At 45.8% G+C, this 23,444-nt stretch overlaps 1 protein-coding gene across 4 annotated transcripts; it reads right to left on the reverse strand.

Annotated features, from left to right (window-relative positions):
- Positions 1-669: 669 nt before the first annotated feature.
- On the reverse strand, positions 670-23,444 carry ATG4B (autophagy related 4B cysteine peptidase). 4 transcript variants are annotated; one of them, XM_075099609.1, is made up of 13 exons: positions 23,273-23,444; positions 16,657-16,755; positions 16,042-16,113; positions 13,855-13,953; positions 12,882-12,983; positions 12,009-12,081; positions 10,858-10,937; positions 7,429-7,625; positions 6,346-6,424; positions 5,453-5,598; positions 4,766-4,822; positions 4,379-4,472; positions 670-2,491 (listed from the first exon to the last, which is right to left on the reverse strand). In XM_075099609.1, exons 1-13 carry the CDS (start codon positions 23,442-23,444, stop codon positions 2,418-2,420), a joined length of 1,344 nt encoding a protein of 447 aa, XP_074955710.1. In that variant the 3' UTR covers positions 670-2,417. The 4 variants fall into 4 exon arrangements, with proteins under 4 accessions (XP_074955710.1, XP_074955713.1, XP_074955711.1 ...); XM_075099612.1 differs by lacking the exon at positions 23,273-23,444 and adding an exon at positions 23,009-23,193; XM_075099610.1 differs by lacking the exon at positions 23,273-23,444 and adding an exon at positions 23,077-23,190.

Below are 23,444 nucleotides of genomic sequence, written 5' to 3' on the forward strand. Positions count from 1 at the left end.
GCAGAGCAAACCAGGAAAAATGGTTGTTGAATTGTCTATGCTTACTTCTGTAACATTGGCTACTGCAGAGCTGGGGTTTAAAAGGCTACCTGAAAACTGAAGTTATGAAGACCTATCTGTTAAAGAGGTAAACAGCGGGCACACAATCTTAAAGGAAACAAATTTCACTTTCTACCTACTTTTGAGCCTCTTCTTGGCTCCTTCTCCTCTACCTCAAAGTACGCATGGCAGAGACTCACAAAAAAAGCATGTCCAGTCTGGGAAGGGCTTACACAGTTTTAGAAGCAGAGAGATGCTGCGCTGCTCAGCAGGCACAGCCTTCAAGTATTGTCTTGTTGCTCCACATTCATACAACTTAAAATTCAAGTAGCAGAATTGCTATGGAAGTGTTTTTTTCCTTTTCTGCCAGCATGTCTGCAAGTGCTCACCCTCTGGGGCAGGAACAACAGCTTGGCAGTCCCAAGCAGCCAGCCTCTATTCTACTGGATACACCAAAAAGAAGATAAAGTTACCATTGCACATAGCTCAGCTTTTGCTTTCATCTGCCTTCATTGCCCTAAAAGGGTAAAAACTGCAATTGTTTCAACAGCATTCCCAGCCGCACTGCAGGGTTACTAGATACCACCCACTACAACCTTCAATTCGTGTGCAAGAACATTAAGACAGGCAAAGACTTTAGATCTGTTTATTCAGATACAAATTGAAAGCAGATGAATGGAGCACAGCCCCACTTCCTCTGCTGCCTCTTCCCCTAACTACAAGAGAAGAGAAGCAGGCAGAAAGCAGCAAATAATAATTTAGTGACAGAAGCATTGTGGTTCCCAGTTCAAACCTCTGCTTTTGGATAGCACAGGGACAGTTAAAGCATCAGTAGGTCAGTCATGGGGGAAATAGGTCATTTCTAGCCAGCTGTCACCATCCTTGGGCATAAAAGCATCAACTGACAGGTTCCAATCCTAAATGTACAAAACAAAGCCTTGTAAACAGGTTTGCAATCCACAGCATGCACTAAGGAAACTACTTCAGCGACTTCTGTTGCAGTTTGCATTAAGACAGCTCTACTCTCTCTGAATTCTGTGTGGGGAAGGGCCCTAGGCAGAGCTATCAACTTAAAGTAGTTAAAATTTCCAGTATAATTGGACCTCCTCAAAGCATTCTGCCTTTACTGCCCTCTTTGGGATGATTACTTGAAATGGGTTTCTCTGGGTTAGTTCCTACAGTACCTTTGTGCATACTCTGCAGAGAGGGGAAGCTGGCAGAAGACAAAAGGTAATGACAATGCAGCTAGAAACCCTACTTCACCTTCAGGCACCCTTTCTGATTTGGAAAGGGAATGTCTAACAGGAGTAGTTGGAGAAACTGCTGAACAACCCACCAAGAATACCTTCAGGAATTCTATAGCTCGCATTTTTGGTGCCGACAGGATAAATTGCCCAGATGCCATGCCAGCACGCTGGGGCACAGGCACACCACTGGCAGATCTCATTTGTCCCATTTCACCTCTCCCAGCTATGGACTTTTTTCTCTTCCAGGGCTATGGAATCCAGTTTTCTGCCTAAAGCAGCATTCCTGAAGGTACTTGCTGTAGAGATTAATCCATTGTAGCAGCGCAAATGCTTTATCAACTCACCAAGCAAGAGCATGCATATTTTCTATTCTCCTTCCATTCTTTCTGCTGTTATTTAAACTGAGATAGAGATGGTCCTCCCCAGCAGCACAGGTCTGCTCCACGCTTTCCCAGACAGCCTTCCACTTATTGAATTACCAGTCACTTAGAAGTTCCCTCAACGTCCTTTCCATAGGATGTGGAGAGGGGTACTACACCTGTGAGGAAGCCCCGTGTACTGCAAAACATGAACAGGAGTTGTACTGTTCATGGAAGCCCGGCCACCTGGACTCCAGGGGCTTCACAGCTGTCTTGTTGGAACACGCCTGCTGTTAATTTGCTTGTGAGCTGCAGTCCAAGTTGGCCAGTGAGAAGAGAAGCCGCTCAAGGAATTAACTGTACATTTCACCTGCTAAATGACGGGTAGCTCTATTTAAGCTTCAGAGGGGAGTCTCCATGTAACGATTTAGTGCTCTAACAATTTCTATGCCTCCCCCAGAAGGCCAACTGACCTGCTGATGTAACAGATAGGCTTTGAGCTCCTAAGCACCAGTGCATCCACTTCCAGCCACTGTCTTCTGCTGAAAAATTCTGACTCCAGCCAGTAAGGCTGTAACACCCACTTGGTTCTTCATCCCAATGCAGACAATGCACGCTCTGCTCAGAGGCTGCACAGAATGCCAGGATGGACAAGAGGCGGGGATGGCAGCAAGCGCCTATGAAAACCGGTAGCCCCAGGCTCTCGAAGGAGCTTCCCTCCCCCCTTCTCCCCACACATAGCACAAATTTGCAGTCAGTTTCCTATTTGTTTTCAAAGGGATAGAATTTCGAAGTCTTCATCTTCTGAGTCAAAGAACCTTTCCAATCTGTCGGCATCGGAGGAGTCTGCAAGAAAAAAAGAAAGCACTACCTTTATGGGACGCACTGACTGCTCTGCATCAGCGAGACCAGCAGCTGGAGGGCAGTAGAATTTGAGTGTCAGGGGCCCCAAGTTCCAAGAGACTCTATGACGCACCTGAGTGAAGGCTCTAAGGAGGGGTGAGAAACAGCATGTATCAATAGCACGGAAAGTGCACTGGAGAGAATGATATGGTGCGCAAAAGGTGCACGTTTTACAGATCCCAACATGGTGGCGGCGCAACTCTGTGCTGTGATTGTTTTGTACAATGTTCCTGTGCAGCAGCTCTGCATTAGCAGGAGACAGTTCTGCCTCAGGGGGCGCAAAATAGGAGAACTGGCCCAGGTCTGGACTAACACCCATGAAGATTTCTGGTTCAGTTAAGATACAGGAACATTTTTTGCCCCGCCATGCACTAGAAACTTGCTTTCTGCTATAGCTGCCTTTGATCCAACTACTGGGGAATGTAATTACACAACAAACACTCTCCCAAAAGCAACTAGTACTTCCTCACTTTGTGAGGAAGGGTAATGTACTTGATCCCTCCTGTCCATCCTTCCAACTCTATGGCGAGGAGGGAGCACATACCTAAGGGGAAGCAACTTTACCATAGGGCAAGTTCAGGTGAAAAAGTGTGGGCAAACTGGGGAAATAAAGGGAGAAACCTACATTAAACTCAGACTTCAAGAAAGTACACGCTGGACTTGGGAGAAGCGTCGGCCAAAAGCTAACTGCAATAACTGATGGTTAGCAACCGAGGAGAAGTGCAAGGCTGCAGACCTCCCCCCAAACATTTTGTGACAAGCTTTAATCCCCCAGTAGCACGTGCAAATGCCTAATGTCACTGTTCTTGATCAAACTGCAGTGCCCAGAAGTGCTGGCAGCACAGCTTCCAAGAGGTGCTCCTCAGAGGAGCAGCCCCCTTCACTTCAGTAACAGAGCAAAGAACCCAGCTGGCTGGGGGCTGGACATTCATGATTAATCCTTCCAATGAGGGGTAGAACTGTAAGAGAAACAGAATAGCTACAGCAGATGGGAGAGGCTCTATAAGCCTGGGAAGAGGGAGAAGTAAAATGACAAGTAGCCCATTACAAAAGCATTTTTAAGAGTAAGAAAGGCAGCAGTTAGGGACAATTTAATTACAGCAAGGAGCAATTGATAATTTAAGAGAATAAAGCATTCTTACAGGAAAGGACAGTGAGATAAGGAAGGCTTTCGAAGCTCATGCTAAGGAGAGAGGGACATAGCAAGGAAGCACAGGGTGCAGGATGCAAGTGACAGGACACAGTCCAATGCCTGGTGACAGGGTAAGTTTGTCCACGCATACTCACTCCTCTTGGCAGAAGCTGTCAATGGCTCTTTATCTCCTGCAATGTTTGTGCACATTATTAACATGATAAGCGGAGCCTGACAGCCAAGATACTGCCCAGTACTCGTTCCTTTTTCCACTGGTAGTGGCACATGCCCGGGAAATAAGTGCCTTATGCTGGAACTAAGTTTGACCAGCCCTGTCTTTGACCATTTTCATTACCTAGAAACTCAGTGTTCAGCCTTTTCAATGGACTCTTGATCCCTCCAAGCACCCCTTTACAAATCAGATTCACACTGCTGTGATAGCCTATGAACTTGTTTTTTCTTCCCCTCAGTAACCATCACCATTCACAGACTCACTCTAAAAATGATCCTGAGACACTGTGGGATCTGTGAACCACTAGTTGAAAGCCAAAGAACTAGAGCAATTGACCTAAGAGCTCCAGAGCAAACTCCAGATGGAACAGGAACATATTAGAAGCCACCATGCAATTCCACACAATTTCCAGAAAACCAAAGGGACCAGCTTGACCTTTGGCTTTAACCTCCCTACATGGCCTCACCTGGTGTGAGATTCAGGACATCGGGATTGGAGAAATGCGATGGCTGGCGTTCGACCAGTTCAAACATTGGCAGCGCTCCTCTTACCAGGGACAGCTGTGGAGCAAGGGCAGAGCCATGAGAACCAACAACTCTGTACTCACAGTGCACTGGGTTTTTAAGGGGTAATAACAATCTGTTGGGACTTCACCACAGCTGAAAAAACATTTCTCAGATCTTTGACTTGCACCACCAGCAGAATTTCAGCGCTATGCTCTTTTTGGTAGTTTAATAAACTATTTTCTTATGTCTCAAAATGGGATGACGCTGCAGAGAACACGCTCTCTGTGCAGCAGTTTGGAAAACGGACAATATCATATACTCCTTTCCCTGGTGATATAAACACAAACCTTTTTGATTTGCTGGCACCAATCATTGAAGTCCTCCTCTGTGTTGCAGAAAAAGCCCTGAAAAAAAAATTATGTATTGTAGGTTGATCATTTCAGTCTTAAGGCCTTGTATTAACACCAAGCAACATGACCAGGACTGCAAGCACTCACACCATTTAACTGCCTTGCTTTTAAACTGTGGCTTACACTGCCCCGTTAAACTGAACGCTCCCCGTACACTTGATGCGACCAGACTATCCAAGTGGTGGAAGCTGGTCCACTCTATTGCAGAAAGAAAATGGCAGAAACAACCCACAGGGAAACAAAGGGCAGGCATCTCAGGTTCAACAGAAAACAAGCCACACTGAATCATAATATGGATTCAGGAATGGATTCAGATCTGCCCATCAAAAGGCAGGAGTCAAAGCCCAAACTAAACATGAGAGAAGGATACTGCCCCACGAGGAATGACATTTAATTGCCATGCAAGGGGGACTTCCCTGTACCAAACCACTTCCTGCACAAGGAGCTCCTTTACCAATGTTACTGAAACCCATGGCAGCACTTGCCCAGAGCACAGCATGCCTACAGAGTACCCAACCAGTCACCACTGCCTTTGCTGGCTCCCTGGGGAAAGGGACAGCTGTGAAACAGAGGGACCACAACACTGCTCCTTCTGGTGATTGGAAACAAGCAGCAGGAACGCACCACCGCAATGGAGGGGTCAAGGTCAGCAATGCTCATTCTGCAGGGAGGGTGCTGGCAGTGGAAGCTTTCATCAGGGAGACAGCCGCTGTCATTGGGCTCCACCGCAGGCTGCGTAGTGTGGGGATCCAGGTAAATGAGTTCCTCACCTGGACAGACAGGCAAGGAGACATGAAGAGGAAGAACCATGCCAGAAGCTGGTATTCTGAGAAGGAAACGGTGAGATACAAAGAGGAGGAAGACTGATGACAGAGCCAGCTCTCAAAACCCCACAAAGGAACCTAATTCTATAGGGGTGACTTGCTTTCAGCTAGCACTTTCCCAAATGCTTCTCATCCAGGCAAAGAGCCAGCTGCCAGCAGAACCACAGTGCCCGTGACATGCTGGGCTCAAGGCACGGGCAGTATTTGGATATTGTTCCTGCACATGCCTTCTAGGATCCTGTGTAAGCTCAAGTCAGCCCCAGAAATCCAAAGCACAACCAGATTGAGGTCTCAGGCAGAGGGAGAAAATAAGAGGGAAGGAGGAGAGTAAGAGGACAACAGTTTGTAGGGTTTCAGGAAGGGGACAATTAAAGGACAGTTAAATCCAGCCAAGCCCCTACAGGGAGGTCAGCTCAGAACATAGGAAGAAGTCTCTATGCACACCTCTTTGCAGACAGAATTTAGCATTATGCAGTGTAAGTTTACAGCCTGTACTATGGCCACTGTTCAAAGCTGTATCACTGAGGTCCTCAAAAATAGGTTCAGTCTGCAGCAACCTTCCACACTTCCAGCAGGAAAGAATAACCCTGCAGCATGCACCACAGACCAAGCAGGAGAGCTGTACCGCTCCAAAAGCATTTTCTAGTAGGGGAGAGATGCTTGGAAAGTCTCTGCAGTACTCTGGGCACTCACCTACATAGCCAATGAAGTAGTGAGCACTGTTTGGTTTCCCTCCGATCACTCCCAGGGACTGGGGCATCATGAAGCAGTGCTGGAAAAGCAATACAGAAAACACACAGCTGACAGACAGTGAGACAGCAGGTGGCAACAAAGGCAAACATCTAAAAACGCAGTGGGAAAGAAAGACAGGGACACTGAAAATCAGCAGAAACAGCCATTTCTGCAGAGAAAGTCTGCCAGGAAGGCTGCAGGCTGCAACATAAGGACTTCACGGAACACAGAGGCAGCTCAAAAACACCTTTAACTGCTGACAAGAACACACAGGTGGACCAAATGGAAGAAGCTGCGCTACTGCAGGACCCAGTCTGGGGGAGTCCTGGCTCTGCTGCAGTCAGTGGCAAGACACCCTGGAGCTGTCATCAGGTTGCAACAGTACTCTCAGGAGGAAACAATTCAGGAAACGGTTGAAGTTCCTTATTCAGCTGCAGTATCCAGGCAACATCTACTAAGTTAAGGGCAAGTAACTTTGCATGAATTTGGAGCTCTTACCCACGCAGCTCAGAGCTTGCTAGCCTTAGTACAGTGTGCACCCTGTCTTGTGCATATACTCTGCACACCCTAAATTCTGCAGCCTCCTGATAATCCACATTGCAACCATCAGCCAAATTCTAGCCTCAGTCTGTAGTACAAGCTCTAGCATCAGAGCCACAGGGGGTTTGCAACACTTCATTCATTAATGCTCAGGTTGCCTCCAAGCACAGTACAGTTGTGCTGAACAAATGCTCCAGCAGATTGGTACCATGTAAACACAAAGAAGGACTGAAATTAAGTTGTGAAGTAAGGTCCTCAAAAAAAACCCCAAACACCAAAAACCACAACCCTCCAAAAGCCCCACAACGTTTTCCTGACTAAAGCCTGCAAGAACCCATGTCCTGACACCTGACAAGGGCTGTCTCTAAACACATTTTTCTTTTGGAAATAGGACAATTATTTCTGAGTATTTTTGCCCCAAAACCAAATTCCAGAAATGACTTAATTCACAACAGGGTCCTTAAGCATCCAAGAACACCAAGAATTCAGCTCCAGGTCCCCTACCTTTAGTGTTTCAATATAGGCTTCATTGATCTCTGTGAGCCCAAGGCGGAGAGGTATCAGCAGCACCAATGGTTTCCACAGTGAGAGCCTATCTCTAACCCCCGCTTCCTCTGGGTACCCGTTATAGAGTACGTCTGACTCCACAGCAGGGCATGCTGCAGCTCCAGCACACGGGAAGTTGGACTGGCACAACCGCCCTACAGAAAGGGAACATGAGCAGAAGGCATCAGAAATATCTCTGGTTCTAGACCTTGAGTAATACTATTCGAGCTCTGATCAACAATTGCTGTTTACTTAAAAGCCTACAGCACTTAATAAAAAGAAAAGCTTAACGAGGTCCAGTGCTGGGATCATGTGATGTATGTACTCCCTGCAGGGCTTCTGGTAGGGCTCACCTTAGATGACTAAGCTTACATCAAGATTATGCCAAAGCATGCTGTACCAGCAGCCACCATCTGTGGGCTGTTAAAGTGCAAATTTTTCAAGCAGATGAGCAGCTAAGCAGTAACCTTTGCCAACAGGTTGAACGAGTTGATTAGGAGGTCAGGCAAGAGTCCTGAATTTAGAAAGCGTGTAGGCAGAAAGAGAAAAATCATGAGTGTTCAACTCCAGAGTAGTTCATGGAGGATAAGAAGACAGTTGAACTGAATGAGAAGTGTTATGGCTTAACACAGGAAATAATCACCTGTGATTAGCACTGTAACGAGACACAAACATGGTGTCTGTCTAGAGTAGTTGTAATTTTCCTAAAGTTTACTAAAGCCTTCACAGATTTGATTGGGGATCATTCAGACGCTACTTTAGAGACCTAAAGCAGGATGATCATTAAACTCTGCAATTTCAGTGTAAGCTTTGCCTGTAAGATATGGGTCAGTAAAACTCCTCAGGGCACACACATGATGTAAGCACTGTGCATCCTCATTCTAGAGACCTGATGAACATACAGCCAGCCTGTAATGCAACCAGATTATGTAAATTCTGGTACAGAAACATCTCCAAGCCTACCTGTCTCACTGGCCAATTTCATTACTTGCTGGGTGTGTGAAGAAAAAATCCAAACCCCAAAGAAACCCACATCACTTTAGTCATGAAGCCAAGGCAATTAGACAAAATGCCAGAGGCTCATTTAATTTATTGCTGGCCTAAGTTGAATGCCAGGACACTCTAGCAGTTAGGGCACAATGTAAACACCTTCATCACCAGCCTTTTCAGCAGGGTGTTTGCTCACTAAGAGCTTCGAACCCAGCTGAACAACATTACACCCAAAGTCAGAAGAAATAGGACTTTGATGGAAAGCCTCAGTATGAGAGCCAACCTGCACTGAAGAGTTTTCAGTTGCTCCCTATACTGTCCCTCAAAGAGGGAGAAGGTGTATGTCAGCGTCTCTCATGTGCAGACCTATTATAATTCCCAGAGGTCCTGAGAAAATTGAAAGTCATTACTCGTATTGATTTACCCTGTTAAGACAGTAGAGATCATTTTTTTTTAATTGCAGTAGCCTGCCTGGTTTGATGATCTGAAATCAGCTGCCAAGCCAGGGCTGTTGCTGAATGGGGTGTCACTGCAGCTTTCCTCATCAGGAAAAGCAACTGGCAATCCTGTATAGACATATTTAACTCAAGTTTAAGCAGTAGGCAGCACGGCACAGATTAAATTCACCTTGCTGTTTTGGCAGGCTTTGCAGCACTACTGTGCCACAGCACAGCAGGACCTGCCTAAAACTTCCCAGCTGGATCCAAACCATTTACTGCAGATATATTCCAACAGATTTGACACAACATCTCTCCTGCTGTGGCTGCTGCTGTCAGGTACTGGCTTTACTGTCTTGGTTTCTCACCACCTTTCTGATGCACAGGATCCTCCAATGCCCAATTAAGAGCCCCTTTCTGATAGAAAACACTGACTCAGAAGGGATAAAGATGGATGTTTGTTCACTGCTGTAGCAAAAGGCACTTCCTACGAACCTTAGCCTAAACAGTATTGGTGACCGAATTTACCAGATGTATGAAGCAGCATTAACTTCTGAATGCTTCACTATTGACAGATGTTTTGGGCATAAGATGTAAAACACATACCTACAGACATATAACACATCAGACCCACTCATACAGTGACTTTCAGGCCCTGAACAGGGACATTATGATTCACATTTGAGGAAAATAAACAAACACCCCCTGTGCATTACAAGCTGTACAAACATGTTACTCAAAACAGCGTCAGTGCTGAACAGTCAGTGCCACACAGACAACAGCCTGCAGCCTACCCAAGCCTCGCAGCCAGCATGCTTCAGTTCTAGAAGTAACGTTGTCAGGCTAAAGATGAAAGATAAATCCAATTTCTGTTTTCACATTGGCCCTTGTTTAAGCCAAGGCATCAGCACATACCTTCACAAGACTACGTATACCTAAGGTTAGACAGGCACTTCTCAATCAGATCCTGCATTTCTTCACCTCTCAGTTGAGACTACCTGGTAAGAGATGTGACTTTGTAAAGTGACTGTCCTGCACTCCAGGGATAAATTGCCTGTTAAGTGATTTTGGCTCCGTGGCAGCCAAAGCCAGCCTAAATGATCGCTGCCATGATCTCACCTGTAACCTCGAACCAGTTCCAGCACTCACTGGACCATTCTATGTGCCGTTTCAGTACACTAACCTGGCAGAAAACATTGCATGGTTTTGTGCTGTGTAAGCACACTGCCTCACAAGTTAGTCTAAAGCAAACAAGGGAAAGGCCTCTGTGGCCAGGATCACGCAGGACTGCAGCAACCAGCAATACAGGTATTCAACTTTGGTTACTGTGGCACTGCAGCCTGAGAAAGCATGCTAGGGGTGAACACATCGCAGAACAGCTGCTCAGCCTCCAGAGCCATCCTATCATCAGGATACACCAAAAAAAAGAAAAAAAAAAAAAGAAAAAGAGAGAAACAACCAGTGAGCACTGCCTAAAAGATGATGAGAGATCCACTCCAGAGATGGATTCCCTTCTCCCTCCCCTGCCAATTTTGTTCATTTTCCTCTTCAGTGATCTGTTGTACTTTTCTTACTCTGCCTAATAGCAGAGACACTCCTACCCCATTATAAGAGAGGGAAAGCAGCCATTTACTGCTTGCTACCCGTGGCCATAAACAAGTTTGACACTACCTTCCAAGCAGCTCCCACCTATTGTCTGAAGGTCTAGCAGACCTTCTCTCCAGATCCAGGGGCCACAGTGCTACGTCAGAGGTTCTATCAGATGAAGCAAAAGTCAAAACAAGGGGATTCCTTGCCCCAGAACAGCAATTCTCATCTGGTATTAGCATGCTTGGCCACAGCTTTAAGACAAAACATTTACTTCACACTAGTTGTATTGTACTACTATATGCTCTCCAGTTTTTTTCTGACTTCTTGCTGCCAGAGGACATACCACATTCTACCTCTATGTGATACTTACGGATTTCTTCCATCACTACAGTGTTGTCCATGGCTATATGGACTGCCAGTGAACTCCATGTATCAAAAGTTGCAAGTTTTCTAAAGGAAAGGAAAAAAAATAAAGTAAGCAAGGAATAGTTACAACTATAAGATAAAGACGGTGGTGTACCGAAGAGGAGAAACTGGATTAGGAAAGATTGGTTTTCATCAATTATGCTGTAAAGTATGCTTTTATACATGTATCAGAGTTGTAGACTTCATTGCCACTAGTTATTAGGGCCAGAAGAATAAACAAGATTGCAAATGGGACCACACCTGGGAATTTGTCCCTTAGCAGCTACAAAGAGCCCTGATACAATCTCCAACTCAAATCCCATAACTGCTGGCTACCAGGAAACTAGACAGCATAAAAAATAAACAATAATAAATTTAAAAGATTACTTTTACTTTCCCTACATATCTCCTGATCACCTACACCAGCTCCTGGGCTAATATGGCATATGGTCTGACCCGGGAAAGCTGCTTTTAGGCAATCCTAGCCTATTTCAGGGTGCTACCTGCTCATCTAATCAAAGTGAGGGAATAATGTTGACAGGAGGGAGAATGTTGCTTGAAATAGAGTGTGTCCTGGTTATTAAAAGCAGCCTGTGCTCCAGCACCACTCTGAGCCTCAGCCTGGCACCATGGAACCCAGGCAGCAAATATTAATGCTTTCCTCTACTGATGCATTAGTGACTTGGTGGCTCGCTGGCAGCTTTCTGGTAATGACAACACTGTTGTCAGGTCAGCAGAGGCAACTCAGACACCAGCAGAGATCCAAACAACGGCAACAATCATCTGCCCTGACACTTGCTTCTGGTTTGCTGCAGATTATTGCACTCAGTTCTAGTGCCAAGCACCTTACTTCTGGGACATGGAGAGAGAATTTTGGGGGTTGTCCTCAACTTGAAATATGTTTTCTCTCATATCCTGCCAGCATCTGAATAACAGAAGGGCTCCTTTCAAGTTCCTGCCCAAGCAGGTCAACAAGGTCAAGCAGGGTGCCGGCTAACAGCATTAAAACATACAGTTGCTCTTCAGTCAATGGGCAGAAACGTGTGAGGAGGTACTGCAAACCAAATGACCCCACTGTGTGGTTCAAAAGATATAAAGGGAAAAAGCAGCGCTTACTTGAGCACTTGTGCGACTGTGTTTGGTCCATACCACTGACCTATGGATTTTCCCTCTCCAACTCCCATCTGGGCTGCATCACAAGAAAAAAAAAAAGAAAATAATTTAGCAAATAATTTCGTCTACACTGCATTCCTTCCTAAACAGAGTTTGTATACAATAGGGAAGAAATCTCACTTGGAAATGTTTCTGAGCCAGCAGAATCTACCCTTTCATGGGGTATCTTAGTGTAGGTGGGAGAAAGCAGCATGTCCTGAAGGATTGTAAAGCAAATCCTTTCCCCAAAATGCAATAACACAAAAGTTCAAAAGGCAATGTCACCTCAGAAGAAATTTTACTGACAGTGTTTGATTACCCGACCACCCCTGTAATCTGAAGTTCTGTTCACTGAAGTTATAGGTGCCTTAACACCCTAAAAGAAAAACTGAAACAGGCTGCTTCTCTTTTATTTGCCAGGGAAGTTTATATCAAAGCGAGATCCTTCCTTAGTCCATTTGCTACTTCTGAGAATATCTTTGGTCAGCAATATTCTCATGTTACAAGGTCCTAGTGAGAACAGCAACCACATGCGCTCCTCTCACCTTAGCTAGGCTAGCTAGGATATGGGAAGTGAAGCTGAATATAACCTAAAGCATTAGGCAAACCTGATGGCCTTAATGGAGTCAAGAAGAAACAATCCATCATAATCCATAATAAAGAGTGGTAGTTTTACATCACATCAGAAAACAAGCAGTGTAGTACCATGTACTACCCGACCACTCTTTTTTTTTTTTTTTTTTTTTTGGCTAAGCTAGTAAAACACAGAGTGATGTTCTACACTTATGGGGAACCCAGACTGAATATCTCCACACTCTTCAGCACCCAGACTCTTACCTATCTGGTGAATGGAGTAGTAGCTGTCTTTTTTGTCAATGAAGGCATTAAGAACATTGAAGTAATTATCCACCTGCTTCTTCCCTTTTATCCACCTCCAGTCTAAGACAGACAAGGAGATATATGAAACAAAACATGATATTTATTAGCAATTAGAGGCTGCGAGCTACAATTCTCTTCCCTGTGCATCAATCGACTGACCTGATTTTCACATCACTCTCTTACTACTAGGCATCTGAGGCATTCCCAACACTAAAGGATTAGTTTTAAAAGAAAAGTAAGCATTCTTACAGCTGGGATAAAGGAATATCACCCGCAGAAAAGCAAATAAACAAAAAAACCCAGAAAACACAAATTGTACCTCTATGCCACAGATGGGAAATAGGGTTACAATTTCTCATTAACAGGCATGAGCTACATATTCTGGGAAAAAACAGGTGACCTCACTACAAAAATCACCCCTCAACAAATTCAAAGGCCAACAACAACTGTCAGAAAAACTATCTGGTACAGCTGCTTAGAGACCAAGCATAGGTCAAGCAAAAGAACAGAAGTATTCAGAGAGAGGAGACTACACTAGTAAGTGAAGGCTTTGTAACAAAACTGACCTATAAACAAGTATTGATCTACTAAGTTGTTCTGAACTTCAGCTATATAAAAAACCCTTCAAGAAAAATCTAGTATGTGCTTGGCTTCAGTGGATTTCACTAGCATGTTACAGGGCTCTGCTTTGTTTTAAGGCTTGGACAACTATATCTATCTATGTAGAGTTGTAGACAGCAGGGAAAAACCTGCTGGAGGGTTTCCAGCAGACTGTTCTCTCAATAGCCCTGAACTTGAGAAGGCTGAAGAAAGTATTATAGAGCCCTCAGCAACTCCCAGCTGCGCCTGTGTTATCTGCTGTCCTAACAAGTACTGCACTTGTGGGGACCGCATAGCCCTGGAAGTCAGTATGGGCTGTGCACTGGTTTACCTCTTCCCAAATGCCTGCAGACCAAGGCCTGAGCAAAGATCATCTGGCCACACCGCAACATACAGCCCCAGCCAGTATCAGATGTGGGACCTGTTCCTCCTGTAAACGAGGACAGAAAATAAGTAATGAATAGTAAAACAGTGCCAAGAGGGAGAAGAAATGAAAGCACTGAAGTGTGCACAGGTAACAGGTTTACCCAGGAAATCAGGCAGGGAATACGTACTACCTTAGCTCACATACCCAAGGCTGAGAAACAAAAATGTAGTTATCAGTGAATAACTTCATGGCAGCCCTTAAAAACACACAAAGAAAACCCTCTAATACCAACTGAAAGGGGAAAAAAACTTCTAAGGGAAACCCAAACAACTAAACTAGAAAGAGAGCTGAATTTCTCAGGAGCACAACAGCCCTTGAGCTCAGTTGCAGACTCCCAGCCTCATTCAGAGATATGTTTCTACACAAGGTGCTTGTTACAGGTGACTTCTTGTAATCCTCACCTTGAGAAGATGATTTATTTAATGCAAAATATATCAATCCCAAGGAATTCCCACATCATAAGCAGCTATGACTGGATGAGATTCCAAAGTGAACAACATAGGCCAAGAAAAACCCCACCCCAGCAACAAAAAACCCCCACATCCTACGTAATATTGGAGAATAAGCTGGATATTAGCTCACACTGGAAACTCTGAGACAAAGGGCTCAAGGCTGGAAGCATTTCCCTGACAGAACGTGAGAAGGAAACTGCTGCTCCTCCACTGAAGCTCTGGCTATTATTACAAGCTGCATAGATAAAAAGTTTAGTGACCACAGCAAGTGAGCTGTCTTACAAGCATGCAGTCAGCTGTGCATTTGCACAGCTGGTAGAAGTAGTTTCTTTGTAATGTTGTTTTATTCTTTTGGATCCATGCAACTACTTGGTGCAAAAAGCAAAGAGAGGAAAAAAAATCACCCAAGAGAACTATTTAATCAAGTTCTGGATGGTCAGCAGCTATCTTCTATAATTTTGCCAGCAATTTATAACATATACAACACCAAAATTGATAATGCTTTACAAAATTAGCATAAGACATTCCCCTTACCCTCTGAAAAGCTTACAATATTTAAGCAGGCAAGCACAGAGAGAAGTGGCTGACAATAAAAGGGACGACTGGGAGAAGAAAGACTGAAAACGGAAAAGGTTTACTGTACAACTTGTAAACTGTATCTATACTGTAAATGGGAAATGACTCAGAAAATGGGATTTCTTCCCACCCCCCGACCCTTTAATAACTCACACAGAAGCCTCAATCTTGTTTGTGAGGCATAGTTAAACACATGCTAACCCTTCAACTTCAAACACATGTTTAACTATGGCTCACAAACATGAATTTAAAGGGATTAAACTGCATCAAAGATGTCTCATACCTTGTCAGGCAAAGGGTTTCCCAGTACTGACAGAACAGAACAAGCCAGAAGGACCAGCTACCAAGAAGCCTCTTTTCAAAACATGAGCCATTTTCCCTGTCAGCTGCTGGGGATCACACTGCCAGTAAGGACATAGATGGGGCTTGGAATCTCATTTATCTGCTCTCAGATCTCCTCTCATACCCCTTCCACCCAGTACACCAAACCACACCACAGAAATGACCACGCAAAATAGCTTAAGGAACCAAGATGTTCTCCTTTGAGTTCACTGGGAAATGTTCCCCATATGACTACAGTTCCTGCATGTAACAGCCACGTCAGGCATTTAAAAAAACCCCCACACAAACAAAACCTCCCCATAGTCCAGAGCAGACGCAAAAAGGCAGTAACTTCTGTATCATCTCTCTAGCTTTCATGTCTTTAATCCACTTCAAGCCCCAAAGCGTAATTAAATAACATTTCATGTCAGACTTATGTAGGACTTAATGAACATGAAGTACAAAAATCTTCCCGTGTTGCTCAAGCAAGAAATATTTCTAGGTGGGCTTCCCAGACTCATTCTTGTGCCTTTTTTAAAATCACTGGTTATCCCTCATACCCAAGGGCATGAGGAATTCTCATTATCAGATAAAAAATCTATCCTATCAATTAAATGAAGTGCACTTCAGATTCCTATAATCAGAAGTGAATTAATGTTATGCTTGTGGGGACTGTTTTATTAGGTAGAGATAGCCAGATTATAATTTCCAGGATATATTTAGACTTATCCACAGTACGTACCGATAGCAGGGAAGTTCTTTCTGTAGGTGAACCAAAGCCGAGAGGTCACATCCAACAGGATCTCTTCTTTCTCTGAAAATTTTTCAGCATCGAAAGGTACACAAATGAGGGTAGCACCAAACACAGCTAAATCCGTCTCTCACCCACCTTCCCTAATGACAACAGCATTCTGCTCCTCATTCAGTCTGTGTGCTCAGGGAGGCAAAATCTGGCTGAGGAACAGGGCAGTGCCACTGTGCAGAAGAAACTTTCTTTTTTCCCCCCGAAATAGCTGCAATCAACCCAAAGATGCCATGGCCATAGGCAAATTATGAAGCAGTAAACCATTTTCTTGCCTTTTCCTGAGCTATCCCCTTGCCTCAACCACCCTGGCCTCATGACACAAGTCCTAGTAAGTACTAAATAGTAACTTTCTGCACAAAAATATTCTAGAGTCTACAGAGATGGCCAGACAGAGAGGCATGGCACTTAACACTCTGCACGCTCTGCCAGCAAACAGACACACTCTGTGATGTGCTTAAGGTTTGCAGTCACCTTGCTACTCAGAAAGCAAAGTACGGCACTAATAAAGTCCTCTGGACCATTAGAGCATAAAGCACCATGCATGCAAAATACCTGTAAAAACACTGTATTTCCGGCCAAGGATCCAAACAGGTTCTTTGGTCTCAGGGAAATCTTCATATTCGAACCTGAGAGTGTCATAGGTAAGAGTAGCTGGAAAGAGAAAGAAGAAATTACATACCTTTCACAGGTATGTTTTAAAAATCATACAAAACTATAGAATCAGAGCTGCTCTAGACCAGCAACTTACACACCCAGAGCACCTGCCTCTAGCTGGGAAGAAACAGTGCAGCTCCCCTTTCAACCACCAACTCTGGAAGGCACAGAAAGCTGACACAGCCCTGGCTGCTCCACAAGCAGAAAAGCAGAGGGATTTCCAGGTTAGGTCAGCTCCAGGTTCTGTCCAGTGCAGAAAACAGTCAAGAAAACATATAGGATTTCATCCAACAGCTGCACTCTACTTCCCAGGACAGGCACCATCGTGCACGCTAGAACAGTTATCAGCAACAATGTCACGGTCCTCTTTTCAAGTGAGCAAAGCGATTAAAATCCTTCTTCCAGAGAATATAATTTTTGGTGGTGGAACACAAAAAGCACAGATTGCATTAAGATAGGAACTAAACCTTGCTCCAAAAGTCAGTCCCTCCTCGAGAGACAATGTATCCAGGAGAAGTCATCACCTGCACTGAAAACAGACTACAGCTCAAGGAACAGCGCTGCCTTTACAGATGTTGCAATAAAATCAGAGGAACGCAGAGCTGTGCAGAGATGTTCTTGTTCACAGGCGACAGGAAAATCTTACGCCTATTTTACTGGCTCCCTTCACAGCACAGCATCCATCAGTGTCTAGATACCCACCTCCTCTTACACGACCACTACAGAACAACTCAGCAGCACAGGCTGCCCTTGGATCAGGGCAGCTTAAGCTTTCATGCAAAAGGCACGGACAATGGGGAGGGAAAAGGAGGGCTGGATGAACTGTGCTCCAGCTCTGTACTTGGAAATAAGGCACTTTAAAGTGGTCTGGGAACCCTGGAAATGAACCATCTGATTTTGTAGGTGTCAATTCTTTAACAAACCACCTATAAAATCTAAAGCAGAACTAAGCCAGGCTGTTCTGTAACTGTTTAAGTGACTACTGAAAACATCATAGGAAATGCAATAAAAGCTGCATAACACTACATAGTTTAAAACAAGGCAACAGACTAAATGACCACAAGCTCCCTCAGTACCATTTTCTACGAAAGCCACTATCCTCTGTGGTGCACACCTCACTTTTTGCTTTCCAGGAGAGCTGTCTGCTGCTCTTCTCTGGTGCCGCCTACATAACAGAGCTCACCCTCCTCACATGTAGTTTGTAGATGAGCTTTCCTCCCAATCATTCCCTGCTTAGCGTTCCAAAGCATCATCTGGAGCACCAGTAAATAACAACTTGGCTGATTTGCATCAACAATAGCTCCAGGAAGTCACCACAAGGTTCTGCTCCCCCTCCTTCCAGACATTCAGGACATCTAGGACATTGTGCTTGGGCAAACAAGCTACGCAAGACATTTTGGCCTCCTGTAGGTACCTCATCAGCCTTCTGCCCCTGGGCTCTCTGACCTGAAATTCCAATTCCAAATGTCAAAGAAAATACGTAAGTAGCAGCAGCAGGATACCATCATGAAGACCAACTACTGTTTAAGCAGGAACCCCCGGCAATAGGGATGAAAATTGGCTCCTAAGTAACATTTTGAATTAGACTCTGGACCAAACCCTAACCCAAAAGATTTAAAGCATGTTAAAGCATTGTGTGGATTAGTCTATAGACTGTTTCAGGCACATTTAGGATAGCATGGGCCACACGTTCCTTTTCCTGTCCTGCGACCTAACTTCTCAACAGCAAAGCAATTCTGCTTGCACAGAAAAGTGCCAGTGAATGAATGCAGTCTTTTCCTCTAACAAACGTTAGCAGTGAAATTAAGAATTTCTTTAACATAATACTAGCCAAACTTCACAAATCCCCAGCAGCCTATGCTTTCTGTGTTTATTTTTACTTAATAGCTTGGCTTGCTTTCACGCCTTTCTTGCTCAGTGTTGGAGATTTCTTTCCAGAGAAGAAAGCAACGTGGCTTCTGCAGATGTTTTCAAGTCTGCATCACTTTCTACTTTCTCCCTTAATTTTCAGAAGTTTTCCTTTTGGATGAGACATTACAAGTTTATTCTGATAGCTCAAAGGAAGGCTAGTTGTCAGGATTTTTTAAAATTCAGTGCATTACCAGATACGATCTTAACATAAAAACTGAAGTTCTTGGTTAGGTTTTAAAGCTCCAAGGAATATTTTGTGGTTTATTTTCTCAGTTCTCAAGCTTGCCATGAATCCAGCTCTCTGTCAAAAGTCTCAGATAGCTTAAATAAAATGACTGAAACAAGAATGCTACATAGAAACTATCAAAGTACCCACCATCCCTCTTTCCCCTTCTTAGCAACACTTCTTTGCCTTCTCAGATGTCTGCCTCTCTGCAGCTCCACATTTCACAAGGCACCAGGATCTTAGCAAGGTCAGGATTTGCAACTGGCAGCTTCATGGCAAGGATCTGCTGGAAGGGGGCTGCTGGTGTCCTTCCCCTCCAATGAAAGCTAGGAGAGGAAGGCGTAAGCAGGCAGGAGGGATTCCCAGGCTGCCACCTGGACCAGCTGCATATTCAGGGAATTCAGCACATGCAAACTGGAAGTACCATGACACTGCACATTTGGAAGAAGAGTCCCAGACTTGCAGTCCTTCAGCTGAATGCCTGACATCTGGGCTCTGCGCAAAGGTCCTGTAGGCCCAGCTGTGCATCTGAAAGATGCAGTCAGACATTAGCATATATATTGGTTTTCTGGAAGAAAATACTTGTCACCATCTGAAAAGGCACGACCACAAAATGCAGGAGTTAAGCTGTCACCTTCACAGGGAGGAAAATTCAAGTGATTGCTTCACTTAGTATTGATAATTTTATAATGGGAGCAATAAACTCCCCACAAGGCTTGAAGCCGCTAAGTGTTTCCTTTAAAAACACCTTCACATGCTCTGGCACTTTTTAAAAACTACATCCATTTTGCTGTTGCCCAGTTAAATATGAGCAAGTGGGACCCAAACAGTTCAGGCAGAGGTACAAAGCATGTCCCAGCTTGCACAGGAGCCCCCTTAGGGTTAGAGGCAAAGGGTCCAAAAATATATAAAACTGGAAATTCACCAAGCAGAAATCCTATTTGAAAATGCTCCTTTCAGAGCTGCAAAGGTCAGGTGACATCAACAAATTTCTCAGTCAGCACTCACCTTCAAGAATCCCTCAATCTATTTTAAATACTGACCTGTGAGCATCCAGGACAGTAGAGCAGCAGCCCCTGCAGAGAAGCTGCGTGCACACCAAATACGATCATTCAACTTCTTTCCATGCACAGTGGATTTATAGTTAAAAAGCCAAGAGTTTCAGCCCCACAAAGCACACCCTCAGAAAGGTGGCCTCACTTTCCAAGACCCTGTGCATGCTGTGAATGATGCCAGGTTGGCTGGATCTCTGCCCCACGGGCACTCCTTCTATGGCGTCTGCTGTAGTGTCCCAGAACACCTTCTCATCCCACACCCTCCCTAGAAAGCCCTGACAGAAAAGGCAAATCTTTGTATGCGCCACTAGAGAAAACACCTATAGTAAACAACCTAGGTAAAGGCATTCAAACTAAAACAGCATAAATACCAGCATTAAGCCTGAACGCTTGAGTTCTCCTCCACTTTTGTGCACGTGGTTAGATCTACTCAGTTATAAGATAACAGGCCACATCACAAAAGCCTGACTTGTATGAAGCACAAAGTACCAACCCTCGACACACCCAGCACACGCCTGCAGTATCAGCGACTTTCAGTATCAGTTTACTAACACGTGTACCTGCAAGGTTACTGGAAAACTATATAGCATGATCTTGACATAGACCAAGGAAAACCATCTCAATACACAGAATTAGGGTAGAGGGTGAAATCTTGCCTCCCTTCTTATATTCTTAAGCTGTACAATGAAAAAGCTGAGCTAAAAACATTATCCAAACTTGTAATAAGCTCCACATAAGCAAACACAGAAGCACTGCCAGGCACCGGGGAGCAGGCCCTGACTGGTGATGTCAGTTTGCAAATGTGCTGAAGGCAAGATATGTGCTTACGGCAAGTATCAAGTCCTTGACAGCCACTAACTTTACCTGCTTTACCAAAACCAAAGCTCTTTGTTTTTCTATCAACTTTGGGAAACAAATAATGAGTCAAAACTTTGATGACTCCAATAGAAATACGGCAAGTGATTTTCCCTGTGGCTTGCACAGCAAAACAGCTGATGTTCACTCCAGCATCAATCATCTTGGTTATAGTTTGCCTGCACAGCTTAGATGTTTTGTCAAAAAACTTTTTATACAAAATACTGAAGCAGAGATTTGGAGCATCACACTGAAGGAAAACCAGGCTTTGCAATATCTCCCTTCCCAAATTGCTTTATGGGATTCCCCCAAGTCTCTTAGTGAGGCCTCTCCCTCCGACACAGTAACACTCCTCAGGCAGCACATCTGCAACGGCTTAGAGACATTTTCCAGGAGTCCTTCAGCCTCCAATTAACACCGCCACAAAAGAATCAGAAATGGGGCAGACGATCATCTACCTCAGCTGATAAAGGTATATCACCCAAGACAGCAGAGAGGAGGAAGACTACTGGATATAGGATGTTTCAAAAAAGAGTCAGAAGGTAAATTTACTCTGTTAGTAAAGCTCATTGCTGAAAAATGCCTAGAAAACAGATAACCGAAGAACAGCCTGAATCCCTATTTCTGGCCTTTGCAGAAGAAAGATTAAGTCTTTTCTTTCCGCTAAGCTCTTTCAAACAAGACAAACCCCGCTTATCTAAGCAACAAGGAGTAAAGAGACAGCTAGGGAGGTCAGTCAACTGGAGAGTGGTGCCTTCTTGGAGGCCTAGAGCAAACGGTTCAAAGTCTGCCTGTCAGGTCTCCGATCGTCTCAGGAGCAGTGCTTGGACACAAAGGGGCTTGAGCTGTCATTGCTCCAAAGCCCAGAGACCAACCTCCTCTTTGCAAAGATGAGATCCAGCCCTACAGGAAAATGTTCGTTATTATGGAACAACACTTATGTCTGCAAAGGGTGGATGAAAGCTGTTACTACGGGAAGGCTAGAATCAGAGAATGTCCTTAGTTGGAAAGGACCCACAAGGATCATGGAGTCCAACTCCTGTCCCTGCACAGGACAACTCCAAAATTCACACCATGTCTCTGAGGGCACTGTCCAAGTGTGTCTTGAATAGTGTCAGGCTTGGTGCCGTGACTGCCTTCCTGTGGGGCCTGTTCCAGTGCTCCACCACCCTCTGGGTGAAGAACCTTTTCCTAATATCCAACCTAAACCTCCCCTGGCACATCTTCCTGCCGTTCCCTCGGATCTGATCTTTTGTCACCAGAGAGAAGAGAACAGAGCCTTTTCCTCCTCCTCCTCCTCTTGTGGGAAAGCTGCAGACCGCGATGAGGTCTCCCCTCTGTCTCCTCTTCTCCAGGCTGAACAAACCAAGGGACTTTGGCCGCTCCTCGTACGGTTTCTCCTCTAAACCCTTCACCAACTTCGTGGCCCTCCTCTGGACACTCTCTAGTAGGTTTATATCGTTACTATACTGTGGCGCCCAAAACTGCACACAGTACTCAGGGCAAGGCCGCACCAACGCAGAGTAGACCAGGACAATCACCTCCCTCGACCGGCTCCAATGCAGTGCTTGAGGCACCCAGAACACGGTTGGCCCTCTTGGCTGCCCCAACCCAAGCGCCACCACACTTTTTTTTCTCCCCGTGTAGGAAAACATCTCTATCACAAAGGGTTTTGCTGGCAGTCTCAGTACAGGTATGAGTGGTCACGATGAGCAGCCGAGTCACCTTAACCCTCCACAAGCCGAAGGCAGCCGCAGCGCCTTGGGAGTGAAGCACAGGGCCATCTGCCCTGTACCACTGCTTCCACCCTCTGATTCGCTTCCCGGGCTGCCCCGTCCGTGTCAGGCCGCCAAGCAACGCGGAAAAACTCAACACTTTTTAGGAACGACGGCAAACGCCAGCCGGGAAGGGCGGGAGGGATTCACCTCCCTGCTGAGGGGGCTCCTTCCCGCCTCCGCCCTGAGGGCGGCCAGTCACGGAGCCACGGTCCCGAGCACCCCGCAGGAGAGGCGGACGAGCCCCTGAGGGCTCCGCAAGGCCCGGGACGCCATTTCCCATGCCGGGGAGCGGTGACTTCTCCCACCGCCGCCAGCCGGGCAGGGACCGCACCTCAGAGCGCCGAGGGAGGCCGCGCCGCACGGGCCTGGGCCGCCACAGGAAACCGCAGGCCTCGAACGGCCCACTACACCGGGCCACAGCCTACCTGAGGGGGAAAGCAGCCGCTCTCCCCCCACCGCGGCGCGGGAAGGGGCCGCCGCCGCCACCACCCACCTGCGTCCATGGCGGCGGCCCCGCCGACGGCTGCGGCCGCTGCCCTCCCCAGCGACACATACGCCCCGGCACAGCCGTGCGCGGCTGCAGGCGCGAGCGCGGCGCCCGCCCAATGGAAGCGTCACTAGCTGGACGGTCCTCTGCGGCAGTTGGCTGCGGGCAGCCTTCGTCACGGTTGGGCGGGCTTTTGGCTTACCTTGCACACTGAGGGCCGTCATTTTGTTGTACGGAGAAGGGGAGAGGCGCCGGGTCAACGGCGGAGCGGGGCCGAGGAGAGGTGGCGTGGCGGCGCCCGAGGGCCCCTCTCGCTCCGCACGGCGCCCGCGGGAGCGGCCCGTGACGCCTATCCAGGGGGAAAGTTTAGACAT

The sequence above is a fragment of the Phalacrocorax aristotelis genome, chromosome 7 (genome assembly GCF_949628215.1).
Source record: "Phalacrocorax aristotelis chromosome 7, bGulAri2.1, whole genome shotgun sequence".
NCBI lineage: Eukaryota > Metazoa > Chordata > Aves > Suliformes > Phalacrocoracidae > Phalacrocorax > Phalacrocorax aristotelis.

Bases quoted from the DNA above. Each gene is read 5' to 3' on its own strand.
- ATG4B (XM_075099609.1), bottom strand. From the start codon at position 23,444: ATGTCTAAACTTTCCCCCTGGATAGGCGTCACGGGCCGCTCCCGCGGG. The intron at 5,599-6,345 runs GTGAGTGCCCAG...CTGTCTGTCCAG, and splicing joins CTACTTCATTGGCTATGTAG to GTGAGGAACTCATTTACCTG. The intron at 4,823-5,452 runs GTGCGTTCCTGC...TTTTTTTTTCAG, and splicing joins TTGACCCCTCCATTGCGGTG to GGCTTTTTCTGCAACACAGA.